This window comes from Peromyscus californicus, unplaced genomic scaffold (genome assembly GCF_007827085.1).
Source record: "Peromyscus californicus insignis strain IS unplaced genomic scaffold, ASM782708v3 Scaffold_23__1_contigs__length_62951481, whole genome shotgun sequence".
Taxonomy (NCBI): Eukaryota; Metazoa; Chordata; class Mammalia; order Rodentia; family Cricetidae; genus Peromyscus; species Peromyscus californicus.
The window spans coordinates 57393121-57415330 of NW_026294534.1; the positions used below are offsets into that span (position 1 = coordinate 57393121).

The 22210-nt window shown below is 44.1% G+C and overlaps 1 protein-coding gene across 4 annotated transcripts in view; it reads right to left on the reverse strand.

The window, feature by feature from the left end:
• Positions 1-22210, reverse strand: part of Csgalnact1 (chondroitin sulfate N-acetylgalactosaminyltransferase 1) — a 334889-nt gene that overhangs the window by 12559 nt on the left and 300120 nt on the right. For all 4 annotated transcript variants that reach the window (XM_052752410.1, XM_052752408.1, XM_052752407.1 and 1 more), the window contains 3 exons: positions 16997-17098; positions 2457-2635; positions 1507-1601 (listed from right to left, as the gene is read on the reverse strand). In XM_052752410.1, the coding sequence (XP_052608370.1) occupies positions 1507-1601; positions 2457-2635; positions 16997-17098 (376 nt within the window). The remainder of the gene's footprint in view (positions 1-1506; positions 1602-2456; positions 2636-16996; positions 17099-22210) is intronic.

The following is a 22210-nucleotide window of genomic DNA, read 5'->3' on the forward strand; positions in this document are numbered from 1 at the left end:
CTGCCGTGTTAAAATCCAATGGAAGGAGAGGGGACTGTTTTTGTACTTTCTGGCTTGAGCCCACAAAAATCATGCTAGGACAAGCATGAGCCATGAACATCCTCCATTCCAAAAACACCCACAGCTTCAGTGTTCTCCAGAAGAATCACATCGGCTGTCAGAGGTGACCTGGGGGAGGGTGAAGGGCATGGGTCAGGCCTAGAGGGAAAGGGTTCTGTTACTTCTGAAAATTTATCATGGTCAGCTACCCAAATGAACTTTGCAGAGCACTGTTCTTCCATGACATGGGGCATGAGGAGACTTAATCCCATCACATCTATATGTCTGCATCCCATTTCCAGGCTTGCTAACAAGAGGCAGAGGTGTCCAAAATACTCTCACTGATGGAAAGATCACCCTGAGTGGGGTGAGAGGAGGGTCTGTTCTATGCCCAGGCAGCCACATGTAGTACCTACCACATGCACTCCATGGCTTTATTTACTGCTATCAGCTGAGGCCTGAAAATACTAAATGGGTAATTCCAGAAAGGAGTAAGTTGTGTTTACATAATGCTTATTTTAGGATATTGTTGGGTTCTATATTATCATTGGTCATTGTTGTTAGTCTCTCATTGCTAATTTATAATTAATATTACCATGGGTGGAAGTATAAAAAAAGCCACACTATGGACAGGGCTTGGTGTTATTTATGGCTTGGTATTATTCCTTATCCCAGGCATCCGGTGAGGGTCTTGGAGCATACTCCACATGGGCAACGGGTACTAGTCCAACAGCCTTGGAGGGGCATGGGGATACTCTCCTGGATTGCCTCTGTTCCCATTTTCCATTCTGCTTCAGCTGTCTCTGGTGATGAGAGATTGAACAGGCCCTAGGGTCTCTGTGGTTCCACGACCTCTCACTTGTGCAGCCAAGATCTTAGCAGAGAAGTCCCTCCACTATTTCTTTGAAAGCTACCTTTCTGGTGTCACCACTGATGCCAACATCTGCTCCAATACAGGGGAGTGTAGCAGCGGTGTTGCAATGGGATGCGATGGGATGGGTGAAGGGCCAGGGGACAGGATGGGTCCTTGTTCCCCACTGACTCACTGCAACCATGGGGTAAGTCACCCCTTTCTATCACCCGTTCCCTACCATTTTAGGTGTTCCCATTTTTTCATTTTAGTTTAACACCAGCCTCACTCTTCTTGCTAGATTTTGTAATGATAAAGAAAAAGTATGCTCTAGCTATAATCCAATAATAGCAATTCCTAAAACCATAGAAGAAAACTAGGAAGGTGTGAAATTACCCTCTTATAAGATATGGTTCCTATTTATTTCCACTTTTAAATATTGCAAGCACTTTTAATCAACATGGCACATTGGAGCAAAGGCCAGAACATCTGCCAAACTTAAAAACCACTACGGGGCTTGGTCTGCGGATCCCACTCACCTTTCCTCATGGTCAGGTGCCCCAGTAATGAGCGACATGAAACAGCCACCCACAGGCATCTGCAGAGTAATTACTCACCAGCTGCTGTTCTAGGGGTGGGACTGCATCATGATGACCGTAGATTATGCCAGGGTTATACTGGCTGAAAAGAACCGGATAAAATACCTTCTTCCCTGCAAATCAGAAAGCAAACAGCTGCTTACAAGAGACTCGCTCCACGGCTGGGCTTGTTCGTACGCGTCCAGCCATCGGCCCAGGCATTTTCGCCTATCCTTTCTTCTCCCTTTACTCAATTCTAGACTAGATCTTAGACATATTGCACCAGCTAGACTAGGTAGTCTGATTCTCGAACCTTTCTGTCCTCCCAGGATGAGAATGATATGGAAGTTGTTGACAGCCAGTGGCTGGAACTGCATTCCCCAAAGCAATGAGTGTAGAAGAGGGTCCCAGTGTCCCTGTCCTGCATGCACAATGCCCTTGAATGTCAGTGTCTAGCACAACCTTAAAGACAGGCAAAGGAAGGCAAGGAGACCCTGGGCAGCAGAGGGCTCAGAACAGCTGCCCTTTGCCATATTTTAACAGCAAATGTCCACACCAGGACTCTTAGCTGTCTATCAGCTGTGCCTAACTCCACAGACATCGTTTGTGTATGTGGGGTTTCTTCCAGTGATGGCCTTGCTAACGGCCCATAGCTAAATTTTTTCCCTTTCATATTTGAATGGCTTTCCCAGGCCCATGTCCTCCGGCCCACTGTCTCCTGTGGACGTCACACTCATCCGCCCTCCCAGGGGGAAACAGAAAGGGGTTCTGCACAGGGGCCCAAGACAGTCCCAGAGTCAGTGTGACTGGCATGCCTGCTGCACAGCACCTAAGGATGAGTTGAACAAGGTCACCTTCCTTGTCTTTGTGACTGGAAGGGAAGTGGTTCTGACCCCTCAGCAGAACGGCAGAGTGGACCGTGCGGACGGCAGAGCCTAAGGGAAAGAGAGAGGGGCACCTGAAAGAGGTGAGAAAGAGTCACCGCAAACCTGGCTGTGTGTTCAGCCTGCACGTGTTGAGGAACTCGGAGGTGAAGTAGATGTCCACGTCACAGAAAAAGAGCAGGACATTGCTTCCCTTCCAGAAGCGGGCTCCGACGTCCAGTCCCTTCCCCCGGGAAAATTCTCCATTCAGCTGGATGAAGGTGAAGTTCCTGAAGTTGGCAGCTCTAGAAGGTGCAGGGAGCAGAAGGTCAGGGAGCACTGCTCACCACCACACTACCCAGGAGGACAGAATCCCCCAGACAATGCACAGCTGGGACCATCCCCCTCTGAACATTCTGCAGCCCTGAGGGGGGTGGGGCCACCCAGGCAAGGACAGAATAGCCAGACTGAATAGACACCACTGGGGTTCAAAGGACAGAGAACACCTAGCAAACTTGGTTATTTTGTTTTGTTTTGTGAAAAGGTCTTGCTGTCCAGCCCAGGCTAAGCTTGATTTCATGATCTTCCTACCTCTGCTGACATTACAGGTATATGCTACCATGCCCAGTTTCTACTGAACTTAATTTAAAAAAATTAATTATGTGTATTTGTGTGTGTAGTTGCTCATGGAAACCAGAAGAGGATGTGTGATTCCCCTGGAGCTGGAGTTAGAGGTAGTTGTGAGCCACACATGTATGCTGGAAAAAAAAAATCAGTCCTCTACAAGAACAGTACGTGCTCTTAACCACTGAGCTATCTCTCCTGCCCCCTAATGAAGTTGCAATATGAATTTATTTTTTCTATTTCTGCTAATTCTTGTATATTAAGATGGCTATTGTTATCACCAATGCACATTCTTTGTGGCAGAATTTAGAATTAGTTAAGTAGAAACAGAACCCAAACACATCCCCATGCTTTCTGGACCACTCAAATAAACCCGGTGCCTAAAGCTCAGTCCCTGTAGAATGTAACTTCCCGGCATCTTTTTTTCTGTTTCAAGCCCAGGAGCCATGCAACATGTTCTCAATATGTGCTGCCCAAGACAGGCTGAAATCTTCCTTCCTTCCTTCCTTCCTTCCTTCCTTCCTTCCTTCCTTCCTTCCTTCCTTCCTTCCTTCCCTCCCTCCCTCCCTCCCTCCCTCCCTCCCTCCCTCCCTCCCTCCCTCCCTTCCTTCCTAGCATAGGAACAGCAGCATTGCATGGTAAGAAAGAGGACTGACTACCTTGCAGTTGGAAGACAATAATGCATCAGACCTGGCTGCACTGTTGACTAGCTATGTGAGGAGGACAAGCTCATTCTTTACTTGCTTCATTTGCATAAAGGGAGTAATAACAGCCTCCCTAGCCTTTTAAAGTGACTTTGTAAGTGGTAGCAAGGGAATCTCACGATGTAAGCACTGGCTCCTGCCACCATCAGCAGAAGGATTTCCAAGCCTAGGCTGCTGAAGATTCTTTAGTTGCTGAACTTCCCCAGAAGTAGCAGAACCTTCTAAAACAGGACTCATCTGGGGAAAACGTAATTTACTTGGTGCAAATGGGTCCTAGACAGCCTTCCATCAGGTAGAATGAAAGGCCTCATTCAGTCCTGATTTAGCGTCTGTGTGCCCAGGGGCTGGCATCTGGCAGTTCTCCTTCTTGTTGACTCCATCTGTCTTTGATCATGGCTTGCTCTACTCTCACTCCCTGCCTTTCCTATCTTAGCCCAGCCCCACCACTCCCCAACTTCTCCTGTCTTGATATATTCAGCAGATACAGGAGGAAAACTATTTCCATTATTAATAGTTTATATTCCTTGCAAGTCTCTTGGCTGAAGGTCAACACAAATTACCAGAGTCCTAAGCTTCTCACATGCTAAGTAGTGCTAGTATCTGGGGGTTTAATCACAGAAACCAGTTTGGCTACTCTTCTGTGACTTACTGTCTTCTTTCAGATCTTGGAGGAAGCTTGGTATTTTATCTCAGGAATCTATGGGTGCAGCCTAGCCTCCGTCTGACGCCAGGCAGGACCTACAGCCTGAGATCTGGGTGGAAGACCTCAGTATGTGAAGAGCCCTGCTTTCTGAGTCAGCAAACCCAGATCCAGGGCCAGCACTGTGCCTGGTCATCCAGGTAAACACTGGATGTCTGTAAAGATGTGTGAATACAGATTTAGGACTAGAAGTTAGAGTCGTTCTAGCTCTCAGTGTACTTCTGATTTATTTATTCTCTTGCCTCTGCTGTCTTTCTCCTAAACCTTGTTCACCAAGTTCCAAGGCCCCTTCAGCTCTGACATCCCCCTGGACTGCGAGTCTTCATTTACTTCAGTACTGTGATTCGCCTCCGCCTTCAGAGCTTTATCTTTGATCCTCTGCTCAGGGGTGGTGGCTCCAGCCCACAGCCTCTTCAATTAGCACTGAGGCCATGTTCCAATCCTTTCCAGAATCACACCTGGCACTGGTTAAGGAAAGCACAACTCTGGCTCCACAGACACACAAGCGCTGTGAGGACCTGGCAGGCAGCCTCCAGCTCCTAGAGATTTCTACAGTCCCAACTGTTCTAAGTTGGCACAGCCCATGTCCTCCTGCCCAAGGGAAACTTCACCCGAGGGAGAAGCCTGGATTTCACCTGTTCATCTTAGGGGCTTTTCAGCCAGATCTCTCAGATGCTTCATCCAGGGTCTGTTTTGTTCAATTGTTTCAGCTTTTATATCCTCTGAGACCCTGTCTCCTGGACCACAAGGGTATTTGTTATCTGGTTTACAGAGTAGGAAGGTTGTCATTTCAAAACACAGTACTCACTCAGGTTGTATCAGACTCATCATTTAAAAGGCAACTTTCCAAAGAGAATTTCAAAAATCTATCATGAAAGATTTTAAATATAAAAGCTTATTTATTTATTCATTTGTTTATGTACTAGGTTTAATGAGATAGGGTCTTATTATATAGACCAGGTTAGGCTCCAACTGACAATCCGCCTTCTAAGTTTTGGGGTTACAGGAATGCGTCACCACACTTGGCTTAAACATGCTTTCCATATGCATTATAGCAAGTAACATTTCCTAAGGCAAGAGGTACACTTTTGTTAATGTTAGCGTGGGAGAGCAGTCACGCTGCTACCTCTGCCTGGGATAGCCTGCAGCCAGTCCACTGGCAGAGGTACTCCAAGAAGTCAGCTCACCTTGAGTAGAAGAATGGATGAGTGAACGTCTGAGCTAACAGTGTGAAAGATACAACAACCTATAGGAGGCATATTGGCAAACTAACAGCAAAGAGACAGCAAAAAGCTGGGTGCTACAGAGTTCAAGAAGAGACCAAACATCTGATGCTTCTGCCTGCCCAATGCACAAATAAATCTACTGTGAGAACACCCTGGCTCCAGCTGGTTGCCCTAATAAACACCATCATCTGCTCCACAGCAGCAGAAGGAAGGGGAGGGGCCTGGGCTTACAGGACAGTCTTTGGAAAAAGAGGAGGGGCATCCAAGGTACTAGTGCTTGAGATGTTCTTAATTTGAAAGACCTTTAGAAAAAGTACTTGAACATCGAACTGTATGCATGAGTGTGTTGCTTCTCAATAAAGATTACTCAGGGAACTGTTCCTGGAAACCCTTTGTCTGCCCTCACACAGCGGCAATTTGCTTTTCCTTTCCACCCAGGCTTTCTATGAAGATAAGGCAGTCTGTGCTATTCCCAGGGTACCACCCATTCCCAATGTGCACCTCACTCCCTCTCCAGTGTGCATTTCCCCCACAGGCTACAGCACTCACGATGTGAAAACTGGCAGCCCCAGGAGGGCATCCCCTCTGTGCACACATTGTTACACAGCAGGGCACTACTGGGGTACAAACACATGAAGTCCCAGCAGCCTCTGCCCATGCCCCACAGCACTCTGTCCTCTACAGTCCTTCTTGCCCCCTTTATCTATCTTGGGCATGGAAGCCAGGGGACAAGTTTCCTCTAGCATCCTCAGAAATCCTGACAGTTCTCCAGGCCCTGATTAGTGGGACACTAACGCACAAAGAAAGCAGAGTGTGGTCAGCCATCCGTGGCCGGGGAAGAACTGTGCTACCTCTGTCGTCCATCTACGGTTCCCCCCTGGCTGCCAGGATAGCAAAGCCTCAAAGTCCACTGTGGAGTGATGGAACTGGAAAAACCCCTCTGGCCCTGAGTGCAGACCACTGAGGCCCATGCTAGCACCCTGTTTGTTCTTCTGTCCATGGCCCAACTCTGGTGACAAGCCATAGATGGTCATGATAGTCAAGTCAAAAGGTGTGCCTATGACGGGGACCTCCTCTCGCTCCTCGGTGATCCTTTTCTACTACACACGATCTTCATCTATTTCTGTGAAAGGGGCTCTCGTTCTTCAAGCTTCATACTTGAGTATCACCTTTCGGCTGCTTCCTGGCAAACGGAAGAGCCCTCTCTGAGCGTTCTATCGAGTCCTGCCACTGTCCCTCTTGTGTCTTGACACCTTATGCTATCAAATGTACCAATGCACAAGAGGCTTTTGCAGGTTCCGACCCTTTCAAGGCAGCAGCTCCACACACACACACCCCTGCAGAAATTATCCAGTACTGGGTGGTAAGGGGCACACCCGAGGACAAAGGGGAGACGAAAAACACTCGACACAGCTAGAGGCGAGTGATAGAAATGACTGAGGCTCTTCGGGTACTTCCCGAAGGACTTGCTGTCTGGAGAAAGCTTCTCCTACAAGGAGAGTCCAGTCCCCTCCAGTGGTAACCAGGAAACCCTTAGTTATCCCTAACTTATATAAGCCCACTACCCACATCTGAAAGAGTTTGGGCCCAGTAGACTTGGATGGATAAATAAAAACCTTAGCTTTCAAGATAAGGTAAATGCAGAGTAACAGAAAACAGAGCAGAGAAAAATAGCTTGCAGTTTGTTTTGAAATATTTAATTTACCCTTTCAATGAAATGTAATATGTGGTGACTTTCCTATAGCTGTGGCCTAGCAAGAAGCAGGCATTGAGGACGGTAGAATGGGGACTCTCCATGTCACTACTATGGGAATTCCTAGCACGGACATACAAGAGGGTACATGATTCATTCCTAATTACTTCTTGAATTGCATTATTAATTAACAAAGCTCTTGAATCTCCCACTTGATTCCTTTCTTCGATATGATAAACCTGCTGCGTGGGGCCTTCTCAGTTCCAAGTAGTCAGTTTGTAGCGGTTATGATGACCTGAGAAAGCTGCTGCTTCTGCTGCTTCTAATTCCCCTAATTGCCTTGCGTTTCTCAGATGAGAGGATTAAATGTGGTTAAAGCCCTTTCTGCCTAGTATGGTTGTTTCTAATACAGACATTTTCTTACAACTGCAAAGAAATTGCCTTTATGCGACACTTCCCATGATAGCCCTTTATTTAAAAAAAAATACGTTAGCCCTAAACTCTAGCAGAATTCCACTGCTCAGATACAGGCCACACCAGTCAGAGGAACAGATGAGTGACCTGCCTGTCAGCTGGGATACCCCATTTCCTGAATCTCTTTCTCCAAGACCCATTCCACTTTCCAAGCTCTCTCACTTCATCATCTTCCCTGTGGCCAGCCTTTCCACCCAAGTCCGGCAGACTTCACTGTCTCAGGTACAGTCCACACCAGGTGGAAGAACAGGTGAGTGACTGCCTGCCAGCCAACCGGCCCCACTCCCCAGATTCTGACCCCCTGGACCCATCCTGTGACCCTCCTTCTCCTGCCTCATCACTAATACCTCTGCTAGGTCCTGCACCCTCTACTCCTGCGGAATCCTACTGCTCAGGTACAGACCACACCAGTTGGGAGAACAGGGGCAAATCACAATAGTCAGAAAAACAGGGCACACCAATCAGAAGTACAGAGACCCACTGCTGCATCAAAGACCAAGCTAGCCACCAGAACATTAGCTCAAACTTGGGCAGAGGCTCCCTACTAGATCAGACAGCCACTAGAAATCCAGGACACAAAGACTAGAAGACCAAAAAGGAAACAGAAACTAAGGAGCAAAATACCCATTCAAAAAAGACAAACCCAGAAATCAGCACCTAGACCTATAATCATCCCCAAACCAGATGCCTATTCACCAGTGTGAGAACACAGTCAACAACAGCCATGGCAATATGGCACCACAAGACCCCAGCTATCCTACAACAGCAAGACATGGATATTCCAAAGCAGCTGAAGTGACCTGAAAAACAACTTTATGAAGATGATCGAGGTCCTTAAAGAGGAAATTAAAAACTCCCTTAAAGAGCCAGGCGGTGGTGTTGCACACCTTTATTCCCAGCACTAAGGAGGCAGAGGCAGGTGAATCTCTGTGAATTTGAGGCCAGCCTGGGCTACAGAGTGAGTTCCAGGAAAGGTGCAAAGCTACACAGAGAAACCCTGTCTCAAAAAACAAACAAACAAAAAAATCCCTTAAAGAAATTGAGGAAAAGATAATAAAAAAGTTGTAGGAATTCAATAAATCCCTTAAAGAATGCCAAGAAAACCAAGAAAAAAACAAATAGGGGAAGGAAACTATTCAAGCCCTGAAAATTGATACAGAAGCAATAAAGAAAACACAAATGGAAGGAATTCTGGAAGTGGAAAATCTGGATAAGTGAACAGGAACTACAGATGCAATCATCACCAACAGAATACAAGAGATGGAAGAGAAAATCTCAGGGGTTGAAGATACAATAGAAGAAATAGATTCATCAGTCAAAGAAAATGTTAAATCTAAAATATTCTTAACATAGAAAATCAAGGAAATCTGCAATACATGAAAAAGACCAAACCTAAGAATAATAGAAATAGAAGAAAGCAAAGAATCCCAGCTCAAAAAGAGAGAGAGAATATATTTAACAAAATCATAGAAGAAGTTTTCCTAACCGAAAGGACATGCCTATAAACATACAAGAAGCTTATAGAACACCAAATAGATTGGATCAGAAAAGAGAATCTCCATGCCACATAATAATCAAAACACTAAACATACAGAATAAAGAAAGAATATTAAAAGCTGCAAGGGAAAAAGGCCAAGTAACATATAAAGGCAGAACTATTAGAATTACAACGTAATTCTCAATAGAGACTAAAAGCCAGAAGGGCCTGGGCTGGTGTCCTGCAGACTCTAAGAGATCACAGATGCCAGCCTAGACTACTATACCCAGAAAAACTTTCAATCACCATAGATGGAGAAAAAAGATATTTCATGACAAAGTCAAATTTAAACAATATCTATCCACAAATATAGCTCTACAGAAGGTACTGGAAGGAAAACTCCAACCCAAGGAAGTTAGCTGCACCCACAAAACACAGGCAATAGATAATCTCACACCAGCAAAACCCAAAGGAAAACACACACACACACACACCACCACCACTACTACTACTATTACTATGACTGTCACCACCACCACCACCACCAAAAAAAAAAAAAGCAGGAATTAATAATCATTGGTCATTAATATTCTCAATATCAATTTACCAATAAAAAGACACATGCTAACAGAATGGATTTGAAACAGGATCCAGCTTTCTGCTGTATACAAGAAACATACCTCAACATCAAAGATAGACATTACCTCCGAGTAAAGTGTTGGAGAAAGATTTTCCAAGAAAATGGTCCCAAGAAGCAAGCTGGTATAAGCTATTCTTATATCTAACAAAACAAACTTCCAACCAAAATTAATCAAAACAGATGGAGATGGACATTTATACTCATTAAAGGAAAAATTCACCAAGATAATGTCTCCATTTTGAACACTTTTGCCCCAAATACAAAGGCACCCACATTAGTAATAGAAACATTACTAAAGCTTAAATCACACATCAAACCCACACATTATTAGTGTGAGACTTCAACACCCCACTCTCACTAATGGACAGAAATTAAACAAAGAAGTAACAGAACTAACAGATGTTATGACTCAAATGACCTAACATATATCTACAGAATATTTCACCCAAAGACAAAAGAATACACCTTCTACTCAACACCTCACAGAACAGTCTCAAAAATCGACCATATACTCAATCACAAAGCAAGTCTCAACAGATAGAAGAAAATTGAAATAACCCCCTGTGTCTTAATAGACCACCACAGATTAAAGCTGGATTTCAACAGCAACAGAAACAACAGAAAGCCTACAACTCATGGAAACTGAACAACTCTCTACTGAATTACCAATGGGTCAAGGAAGAAGTAAAGGAAGAAATGAAAGTCTTCCCAGAATTCAATGAAAACAAGTGTACAACATACCCAAACTTATGGGACAAAATGAAAGCAGTGCTAAGAGAAAAGTTAAGTGCCTGCATAAAGAATTTAGAAGCGTCTCATATTAGCAGCTTAACAGCACACCTGAAAGCTCTAGAACAAAAAGAAGCAAAGTCACCCAGGAGGAATAGACACTAGGAAGTAATCAAACTGAGATCTGAAATCAATAAAATAGAAACAAAGAGAACAATACAAAGAATCAATGAAACAAAGACTTGGTTCTTTGAGAAAATCAACAAGATAGACAAACTCTTATCCAAACTAACCAAAAGGCAGAAAGAAAATATCCAAATTAACAAAATCAGAAATAAAAAGGGGGACATAACAACAGATACTGAGAAAATCCAGAGAATCATCAGGTCATACTTCAAAAACTTGTACTCCCCCAAATTGGAAAATCTAAAAGAAATAGACAATTTTCTTGGTAGATACCACTTACCAAAGTCCAGATCAGATAAACAATTTAAATAGACCTATAACCCCTGAGGAAATAGAAGCAGTCATTAAAAGTCTCCCAACAACAACAACAAGAAGCCCAGGGCCAGTTTTGGTACAGAATTTTACCAGACTTTCAAAGAAGAGCTAATACCAATGCTCCTCAAAATATTCCACACAATAGAAACAGAAGGAACATCACCAAATTCTTTCTATGAGGCCACAGTCACCCTGATACCAAAACCACATAAAGACTCAACAAAGAAAGAAAATTACAGGCCAATTTCCATCATGAACATCGATGCAAAAATACTCAATAAAATACTTGCAGACTGAATCCAAGAACACATCAATAAGATCATCCACCATGATCAAGTAAGCTTCATCTCAGAGGTGCAGGGATTGTTCAACATATGAAAATATGTCAATGTAACCTGCAATAAACAAACTGGAGGAAAAAAGTCCACATGATCAGATCATCTCATTAGATGTTGAAAAGGTCTTTGACAAGATCTAACATTCTTTCATAATAAAAGTCTTGGAGAGATCAGTGATACAAGGGACATAACTAAACATAATGAAAGCAATATACAGCAAGCCAATAGCCAATACTATATTACATGGAGAGAAACTCAAAACTATTCCACTAAAATCAGGAACAAGACAAGGCTGTCTACTCTCTCCATATTTATTCAGTGTAGTACTTGAAGTTCTAGCTAGAGCTAAAAGACAACAGAAAGAGATCAGGGGATACCAATTGGAAAGGAAGAAGTCAAACTTCTGCTACTCACAGGTGATATGATAGTATATGTAAGTGACCCCAAAATTTTTATCAGGGAACTCCTAAAGGTAATAAACACCTTTAGTGAAGTGGCTGGATATAAGATTAACTCAAAATGAACATTTGGGTTGTCTTCATTTGGCAAATTGATCATAATATCACTGAATGCTTGTGCACAGTTGTTTAAATGCTGATTTTCAATTATTTTTGGATTTACCTGGGAACGAAATTTCTAGTTTAGATGTTAATTCTATTCTAAACCATTTAAAGAACCGTGGAAATCTTATCCAGTAGCACCATTTCCCATTTCTGCCATCAGTGGGCAAGAGTTCCAGTTTTTTCACATCCCCATTTACATTTGTGATTGTCTGACTTTCGATGTTTGCCACACTAGAGGGCAGGAATTTACATGTGGTCTTCCTTACCTGAGACACACACAAATTCTCCCCTCAGTTATCTGAATGAAATCTTCATGAAATGACTTCAAAGAGGCATGATATGCTAACACACACTGGTAAGACAGGTCCATGATAATACCACCAGCACTATAATGACAAGTTTCTCTTCTCCTCACCCACATGTGGTAGAGCAATCTAGTGTGTGTGTGTGTGTGTGTGTGTGTGTGTGTGTGTGTGTGTGTGTGTACATTCATGCATCATATATGTACATGCATGTTTGTGTGTGTACAGGTGTATGGGATTGCATGTACATGTGTGTGAGTGTGTTTATGGAAGCCAGAAGTCAACATCAGGTGTCTTTCACAATTGATGTTCGTCTTATCTTTTGAAACAGAATCTCTCAGTAAGGCTAGTATTCACTGCTTGGCTAAATAAGTTGTACAATAAGCTCTGCAGATCTTCCTGTCTCCTCTACCACCTCCAGTTCCAGAGTTATAGACACATTTGACCACACCCAGAGTTTACATGAGTGCTGGAGATCCAAAGTCTGCTCTTTATGTCTGTGCAGCTAGTTCCCTGTCCTCAGTGTCTCATTGTTAATGCCTCAATTCTCAGAGATGATTCCTCTGAAAGATGCCCCTGTGTCCTGATGATCAAACAAAGATGAACTTGTCAATGCATAATAATTCAGCTATAAGTTACAGTTTTTTAAATATCCTCTTCTACAGTTCCAATCAGATGGTGCTGCTCAAAGTGAGCTATGACCAGACACCGCAGTGCACATGGAAATTGAAACACTGGTTTCCAGGCTGCAACTCCAGCCTGTGGACTCAGTATCCGGGGCTGGGTCCAAGTATGTTAGAAAGTATCCAAGGTTATACCAAAGCTTACACATATCTGAGAGCTCCCGAGTTAAGCTTTTATTTGAGAATAGATGAATCCTGCGAAAATCTGTAGATTAAGGATCAGGGACTTGGAAGTAATTTGTGTTGTTTTCTGTGACCGTGGCTTGTAAACATCTGAACCACAATCTTTACAAAGCAACAACGCTGTCTTCATATCGCAGGACAAGCATATGTGCAGGCACATAGGCATGCACGATGAAATTAGTATTTCAGGAAATGATATGTATCCTTATTACCTGTGATTCATGCTGAAAATTTGCACCCTGCTCTATGCCGTGTTCAAAAACCCTGGGCTAAGTCCACTGAATCGATTTTGAAATCCTCTAATGAATCACAACCAGGGTTTGCAAACCACCAGTCTGTAGCAATCAACTGAAATACAAAGCTCAATTGAGGAAGTACAAACTCAAGGAAAGAGAACATAAAACACTGCAAACTAGTCATTAAACAAGGCTGTATTTTTAGCTATTCTTAAAATGTTTACATTTAGCTGGATTTAGAACACTTTAATTACAATACTGGTCTCCAAATGAAGCGAATGTCATTTCGTCTGATTACAAATCTCATTACCTTCAACTAACAATTATGAATCTTAGGAGGGTACAGGGGGGTGCGGGGGGCTTTTGCTCTCTCATGTGACTGGAGTGAAGGCCTCAGGGACAATCTCCCTAAGGCCCAGTTTCTTCATCTATAAAACAGGGCTGATAACGATACCTACCTCAAAAAGCCAGACACAAAGGGCCAAAGAGCCTGGGCAGAAGACTTAGCAGGAAAAACACTCGCTGTGAGAGCATGTGAACCACAGTCCCAGAAGCCATGTGGTAGCCCATCTGCAGTCCTAGCAAGTGGGAGGCACAGACAGGGAATCCTAGGACAATCAGCTAACCAGACTTTTGCAGACTTCTAGCTTGAAGTTCAGTCAGAGATGGTTTACATCTGTACACAAGGTGAAGAGCATTTGAAAAAGATGCCCAATGTCCACCTCAGGTGTTCACATATATGCACACATGTGTGTATATACCCATATGTACACATGTGAAAATGCATATACACATGCATATCACACGTACATGCACACATCAAAAGTTGCTATGAATAGCCAATGATATCATTCGTAAAAATAATAATTGAAAATTAAAGGGCATTGAACAAATATTATAACCATCTTAAAAGAACAGTGAAGATATTAAAGCCTTAGGTGTCTGTCTGTCTGTGAGTGTGCGTGTGTGCGTGTGTGTGTGCGTGCATGCTTTATCGTAAATCCAAATCCAATAATTACTTGATACTATCTTTCCTTTAATGAACAAACTCATATTTCAAGGTCCTTGAATTGGCTCTGTCTATGGCTGTTGACATGGCCTACTTGACTGCCTACCCGTCCACTTCCTTCCTATCTGGACTTGAATCCACCATTTCTTGCTCAGACCAGTTTCTACCCACTTGTCTCCACAGCTGACAACATCTTCACTCCCAAACCTAACTCTCCCACCCTTTGACCCCTACAGCATCAGCCTCTTTACCGTACTGTGTTCTTTTGTCTTGTGAACACAGACTCTACTTACACTTTTCTCAGCCCACTTCTAAAACCTCCTAACATCTGCTTTAGCCTCTTGTGTCCATTATGTAGCCACTGTATATGAATATAAATGGACTTACTGCATGCTATGTGCTCTGTGACGTTGAGTGTTCATATTAGAAATTAAGATTAAAATAAAAAAACATGTATTTGCCTCAGTCAGATTACCAAGGTAGACAAGATTATCTGACTAATGGATATAATTAGAATCAATAGATACCTTGGGGTAGAGAGATGGCTCGATGGTTAAGAGCACTTTCTGCTCTTGCCGAAGACTCAGGTTCGATTACGAGCACCCACGTGGCACCTTACAACTGCTATAACTCAAGTTCCAGGGGATCTGACACCCTCCTCTGACCTCTGAGAGCACCACAAAGTACACACAAATACATGCAGGCAAAACACGCACACATATATCGTAAAAATAAATCTTAAAATCATTACATCTTATGAATTTATTGCCTTTCAATAAGTTTGAACATCGTGGAAAGACACAAATGTGTTAGTCAATGTCTGTGGCATCACATGCTTATGACATTTAGTAACCCCGGAAACTTGATGTGGGGAAGACTTACTTGATAAAAGTACTTAAGCCTTCCAGTCCTTAGAAAGAATATTTCTTATAGCATGTTTAAACTCGCCTGCCACTTGTACGTAAGGTTTCTATAAATCTGAATCTGTGTAACTATCAGCAAATGTCCCAGCGTCCTTTGCGACATGAAAAAAAGTGCCAAACCCAAGGGGATGGGACTTGCCAATTCTGTTTGCACACTGGAATCACCTGCCTGGACAGACACTTAAATATGTTGGAGTGACTTGGAATGATGCAGTGACCTGCAGTTCAGGGTGCAGCCCCAGGGGAGGCCACCACTTTTTCTTACAGTACTTTTCTATCCTGATTGCAGGTTTGAGGCGCCTGGAAAACTTTAAAAACCATTTTGTCCAGGAATGGATATTAGCAAAGATGTTTGCAGCTACCCATTGGGCAGAGAACACGAGTCCTAACCATCTGTGCTCCCCACTGCTGAGCAGAGAGGGAAGGATTAGACCTGAGAGATTTCTATTTCAACCACATTCAGTGTATCCAATTATTTTCTCCCATTTGATGATCCTCACACACGGTTCTTTACCACTTTTTAACTCCCATTCCTTTAGGATACAGGTAAACAATTTTCTTCTATAAAGAACCAGATAGTAAATTGGTTAGGCTTTGTGAGTCTTACAGCCATAAATAACACATACATCCACAGACCTTCTTATATCCAATTAAACTTTATTTACAAAAACAGATGTGGTGGGGTGCTTGGTCAGAGAGCTACAGATGATGACCTCTCCTTTCAGGGTGTTTGAAATTTTAATTGTGCCCGTTCACACAAGTCTGGTAACAGCATGGACCAACGCTGAAAGTGTTCTCCACCTTAGAAGCTTTTCCTTCAACTGTCATCCAATTACCACGTACCAGAAACTCAAAGCAGACAGTCCTGTTTCTATCTAAACCATATGGGCCTGCTCAGACTAGTTCTGCCACTGAGTACTATTAAAGCCGCCAAAGTTTCACATCTATCCCAGTTGTCCAGCTGACTTCTCAGCTGAGTCTGCACACCTCTATGGCAAGCAAATGGGGCACACAGGCGTACCATGCTGGCCTCCTCATTTGCACAGGATGCCATGGGTTATTTATCTTGGAAGAAAAAAAAAGAATCCATCTTTGCTGCTTCTGAATACCCTTTTACACTCTGCAACTGATCAATGAGTTATAAACATATAACCCTAGGCCTAAAGGCTTTGATTAAGTAATTTCTGTTCGCTGGATGGGTTTAATCAAGGATCCTGCCTCAGCCACCCCTTCTGGGTGTCCCCTGATGTCTTTAAATGAATAATGGATGAAAGGCAGAGATGAAAGGGTGAGAACATTTGCTCCATGGATGGGATTTGAGCCTGAGAATTACTCTTAGACTGTCAAGCAGTGGCTGAGTTGGAGCTCACCGCACAGTTGTGTTCTCCCTAAATCTGACTCTGCAAACATGAAAGTCTTCAACCTGTGGTGCTGAGAGAGATTGCCTTCAGTTATGCATGAGTTCCCAGAAGCCCATGTTCTAAACCTTTGCCAAAAAGGGCAGTTTATGTCTACTGTCAAACTTACCACCCCAACACAACAGTGTCAGACAGGGTGGTCTCCTGGGGAGGGGCGGTTCTTAATTCTCCTGTGCACAGCCAACAGTGAACTTCCCCGGATATCCTGTGTTAAGGAAAGGAAAACTAACCAGACGCACTTACTTGGAAGTGTTTTCAAGTATTCCTTTGACTTCATTCATTTCTTCTTTCCCAAAGTACACAACAGTGAGGTGAACTCTCCCATCCTGTTGGATACACATCTCCCTGGAAAACAAAACACATGTATGTCTGGTCCTGTCTGTACATTTACAGGAAGACACAAACTGACCCCCCCTCCCTCCTCCTCCTTCTTTTTCCTCATTTTTTTTTTTTGTAAAGTGCAAAGAGGCTTGAAGTAAACTCAAGACAGAAGAGATGAGCACCCTGATTGGCCACTCAATTTTTATTTATCTTATCAGGAAAATCATTAAATTTAAATATGCAGATGTGGGAAATAAAACATCAGATGAAAGACACCTTAGAGTCAACCTGCCATTGGAATAGCCCACTTGGGGCCCTCAGGTTGTCCTGGAAAGAGTTCTGGGAAGTCTCTGGGATATAAGACATTAGTTCTGTGAGAAATCTAATGTCCAGAGAGGGGGAAACAAGAGGATTTGTCTGTGGATATTTCCCTGGTGTGGGACAAACAACACAGTCCTCATTCCCAAATGGCCCACAATAAACCATCACTCTTTGGTTTAGGACTGTGGGAAGCCTTGGAAACATCCAGTGTTATATGACTGTCGAGGAATTCCAGCATTGTGTGTGCACCCTACCCTTCCAAGCAGGTTCCCACCATTATAACTCCTCATGAGTTAATGAAGTAGAAATATACAACCCTAGGCCCAAAAGTTTTGATCAAAAGATTTCTGTACAGCTGGAAGGAGCAAAGGCCTGGGAAGAGGAGCCTGGTGTGTGACAGTATGACTTAAAACTGAGAGTTGCCTCATGGCCATTGTTCCTGTAGGGAGTCTTTACCTATTTTTTTTTTTTTTTTTTTTTTTTTTGGTTTTTCGAGACAGGGTTTCTCTGTGTAGCTTTGCGCCTTTCTGGAACTCACTTGGTAGCCCAGGCTGGCCTCGAACTCACAGAGATCCGCCTGGCTCTGCCTCCCGAGTGCTGGGATTAAAGGCGTGCGCCACCACCGCCCGGCGAGTCTTTACCTATTTACAGCAAAAGTCTCCATATACAAAAGCCGCCACTGCCCCATTGCTCCGTTACAACCACTTACCCCAGCACCTGGTGACTCATGGTCCTGACAGAGAAGCCATTTGGTTCATCTCAGGGCCAGGTCTTTGGCTCTTGACTAGTCTAGACTATTCTCACCAAAGCTTATGTGTTGTTTGCCATGTCCTATTCTTTCAAACATAACATCTAGCTGATCTGCTAAGTTCTTCTGAGGGTTTGCTCTTCAAATACATGTGTGTGCAACTGTATGTGCGCATACCTGTAAATGTAAATATACATACACACAAATATTTATGTATACAGGCAGGCATGCATTCATACATGTGTATATTAGTACATAGATAATGTGAACTGATGTTTCCTGGGAGCCAGTTGTTACAGAAATCCTGCTGGTGAGATGCTATTTTGAAATATTTGGGTATTTCCTGTGCCCTCCATCCACTGTTGACATTTATACAATAATCCAAATCATAGACTCCAGAAGTATCTTGGCCCTACTGACAGGGGTCAAGTTAGTAGATATTTTTTGTTATAACATCAAAAGGGGAGAGCCACTTTCCCGGGGTTGCTGGGAAGCATTGGAAACAACAGAAGACACGGCTCCTGCCCTAGAAAAATGGACTGAGCAGATAAAACAAGCACAGATGAAGGCATCAGAGAAGGAGAACGTTGGAGTCATGGCGAGTTCTCAGGCTGGATTGGGACTTGGAGGATGGGGAGAGTTCAGAAAGCTGGGGTCAAGAAGGAAGGTCACCCTGACACCAATGGGGATGGAAGCCTCAGCCTCGCTGTAGACGTGCTTCTGACAAAGTCTCTGTGCGCATAGGTCCCCTTGCCAAACCTGCCAGCTAAGTAGAAGGAAACCATGTGCATAGGTCAAGTGCTGGAGAAATTGTGCTTCAAAAGTGTGTGAGTGTGAGTGAGAGTGTGTGGGGTGCAGGGGAATCCATCCCAGAATCAGGAGCCAGTCACCTGCTGGGCCTGAACTAAAGCCTTCTGGGTTTTCCAGTAACATCTTTGCTGCCTCTGTCTCGTTGGTGTTTTTAAATCAGGGAGATGGGTCAGGCCCAACCCTTAAATGGCCAGGTTAGGGATCTCAGAAAGGCAAATCCAAGCTTGCCCTGGTGTCTGTCTCCAGCTCTCCACTTTAGATGTTTGTGAAGTCTTTGCTTCATTCGCTCAACAAGTATTTGTTGACAATGTACCACATGCTAGACACTCTACCAGGGGATCTTAAACAAGTGAGACTGGATTGTCTGCCTTGGAAGAAGTTTCCTACCTCCTAGGCAGGACTCAAGCTACCCACAATGAAACCATTCAATGCTCCTTGAGAATATGGGATTGTGCAGATCCCACTATTGCTGTGTGAATGGTCTTTGTGTTTTCCAAAATCTTGCCCATTTGACTACCCCACCCTTGAGAGTGTATGGGAATATGTGTGGTCATGGCCATGTGCAGATAGATCTTTGTTTCAGAGATAAATTTAAAAGGAAGTCCTAAACAACTGATTCATGCTGCATATAGACTTCTAGCTTTACGACGTTAATTACTTGTATTTGGACAATGCTATCTGTATTACTGAGGCAATAGTCCCGCTTCTGTAAGCATGTCTCCAGGGACACTGTGGTTGAGTGGTAAGTGAAACTATAAAATGATTCCAGGGAACCCCCGACCTCATGAGTCCCTCTTAGGGAGCACATTATGTCCACAAATGCTTCCCATTACCTCAACAGCCCCAATTCCTTGACCTCAAACTGGAAACTGAACATTCTTTTTCCACTTCACAAATACCGTATCTTTTTAGAATGATTTTTCTAGAAAACAGTTTGCTCCTCCCTGAGTCGTTATCACACAGAGTGCAGGGACTAGTTAGGATACATATTTAGGCAGAAAATGTGGAAATATGCGTCCTTTATGCATAGCTATATTTTTATTTCCTGAGAGGTCAAAGTTCTGTCATTAGTCTGTAGGACTGCTCCGTATATAGAGTGTGGAGTCCATTGCTCAAAGTCTTAGTTTAGAGGTAAGAAAGCATTCCAGCAGCCTCTGAGAGCTGTGTAGGGAGCTATACACACATCTGGTTCTATAAGGATTGATAGTATCTGTCTCCAGGGCAACCTTAGCAACGGGGGGTGGGGGGGTGGGAGGTGGGAGGGTGGTCTATCAGACCTGACAGCTTGGGCTTCACTGTATAGGATTCACTGCTAAGTACAGTGCAGTGCTGTGTTTAGACAGATGTGGGGTAGAGGAAACCTCAACAAAACTCCGCATGGAAATCGTTGTGTAGAAGGACTGATTGTCTTAGGTTCCTAATATGGAAGCTGGTCAGGTACAGTCAAACAGATCCGATTGTCTGCAGAAGGCTTCCGTAGGCCTGTTTGCGGGAGATGTTGTATCCCTAGACAGAGAACTCACCTCAGGCATGGATTCTCAAACTCACCACAGAACTGAGCTTGGAACATGTGGGAAGAGTGTCCTGTGTGCCGAAGGGTGTTCAGCATCATCCCAGGCCTCCACCAACTTTGTGCTAACAGCATTCCCCTAACCCAATTAATTGTCATAACCAAAAGTATGTCCACACTTTGCCAAATGGACTCAGGGCTGGGAAGAGTGAGTTGTAGAATGTCCTCAGTTCTGAGCCCCTGTCTGAAGAATCCGGTTTGGTAAAAACACTTGATTTGTGACAGGGGAGCATGGAAGGCAGGAAGAAAGCACCCCTCGGATACCTTGTGAAATCCCATGTGAGACCAGGGAAGACAGGGTGCTGAAGCAACCCTGCAAGCTTTCTTTACAGAACAGGAAGCCTTCAAATGACATTGGTCATCTAGGCGGGGACTTGAAGGGAATCAACATTAGCATGGCAGTGTAAGCACAATGGGGGTTGGGCGCTGAGGGTGAGGACAGTGACAGCAGCAGCCTCTGAGGCACCAGTGAGCAGCAGCCGCTTCAGCTGTCAATCAGAAGCAGGGAGGTCGCCTGTTCTGTGACACTTGGGTTGGCAGTGTACGCTAAACACATGGCCTCGCCCATTTGAGACGCCCCTGAGAACACCAGGAAAGACTGGCAGAGTCATGGAAGATGAGTGCTCTTGTACTGGATGAGAGAAAGCAGGAAACTGTGTCATGAAGTTGGGGATGTCAGTTTTTACACCCCATGCTGAGTGGCCTGGGGAAGTGCTATACTGTGGTTTTCATGAAAAAGGAATCACTGTGGTGGTAGCTTGGCTTTCAGCGTGGTGATATTAGGAGGTAGGGTTTAGTATAAGGTGAGTAGGTCACCGGGGACACTGCCATTGGAAGGAGTTACTTTGGGTTTCCTGAGACCTTGGCGTGTTCCTGTGTCGTTACCTAGACATGGTGATACATGCCACTTGGGAAACAGACTACGGTTCTGAGCCAGATCCTGTCTCAGAAGAAAGGAGGGGGGGGGGGGGGGGGGGGGGGGGAGAGACATAGAAAGGGGACAGGGAGGGGGAAGGGAAAAGGAGGGGGAAGGGACAGGGAGGACAAGGGGAAGGTGGGTAAGGAAGGGGAGAGGAAGGGAAGGCAAGAAAAGTGCAGGCAGGGTAAGAGAGGAGGTGAGAGAAGGGGATGGAAAGGGAGGTGAAGGGAGATGAAGAGGGGAGAGGAAGGGAGGGGAAGGGAGAGAAAAGAAGAGGAGAGGGGGAGGGCAGATCTGGGAGAGCCAGGCATTATCCGGCTCCTGAAGGCTTCTCTCCTTCCTGCTGCTGCTTCTCCTTGTCTGATGTGTCCTCATCCTGATCCAGTCACAAGGACACCCTCACCAGGAACAAGTCAGTGTTAGGACCAAGTCTTAAACCTTTAACACCATGACCTAAGTAAGCTACCTTTTTAGTCTTTGGGGTTCTAATTTTTATTTATTTATTTTTCTGAGGTCTCTCATTCTATAGCCCAGGCTAGCCTGGAACTTCTTATGTGGCCCAGGCTGACTTCAAAATGGCATTAATCCTCCCTCATCAAGAACATCTCCCAAGGGCTGAGATTGTAGTCATAAGCCACCATGCCTACCTTAATCAATTTTATCATACTTATCTGTGAATACTATGTTGGGGCAACATAAATAAGATCAACACACAAACTCAAGAATCCACATTCAGTGAGCACCTGGGTTATGCGATGCATTTTTTCC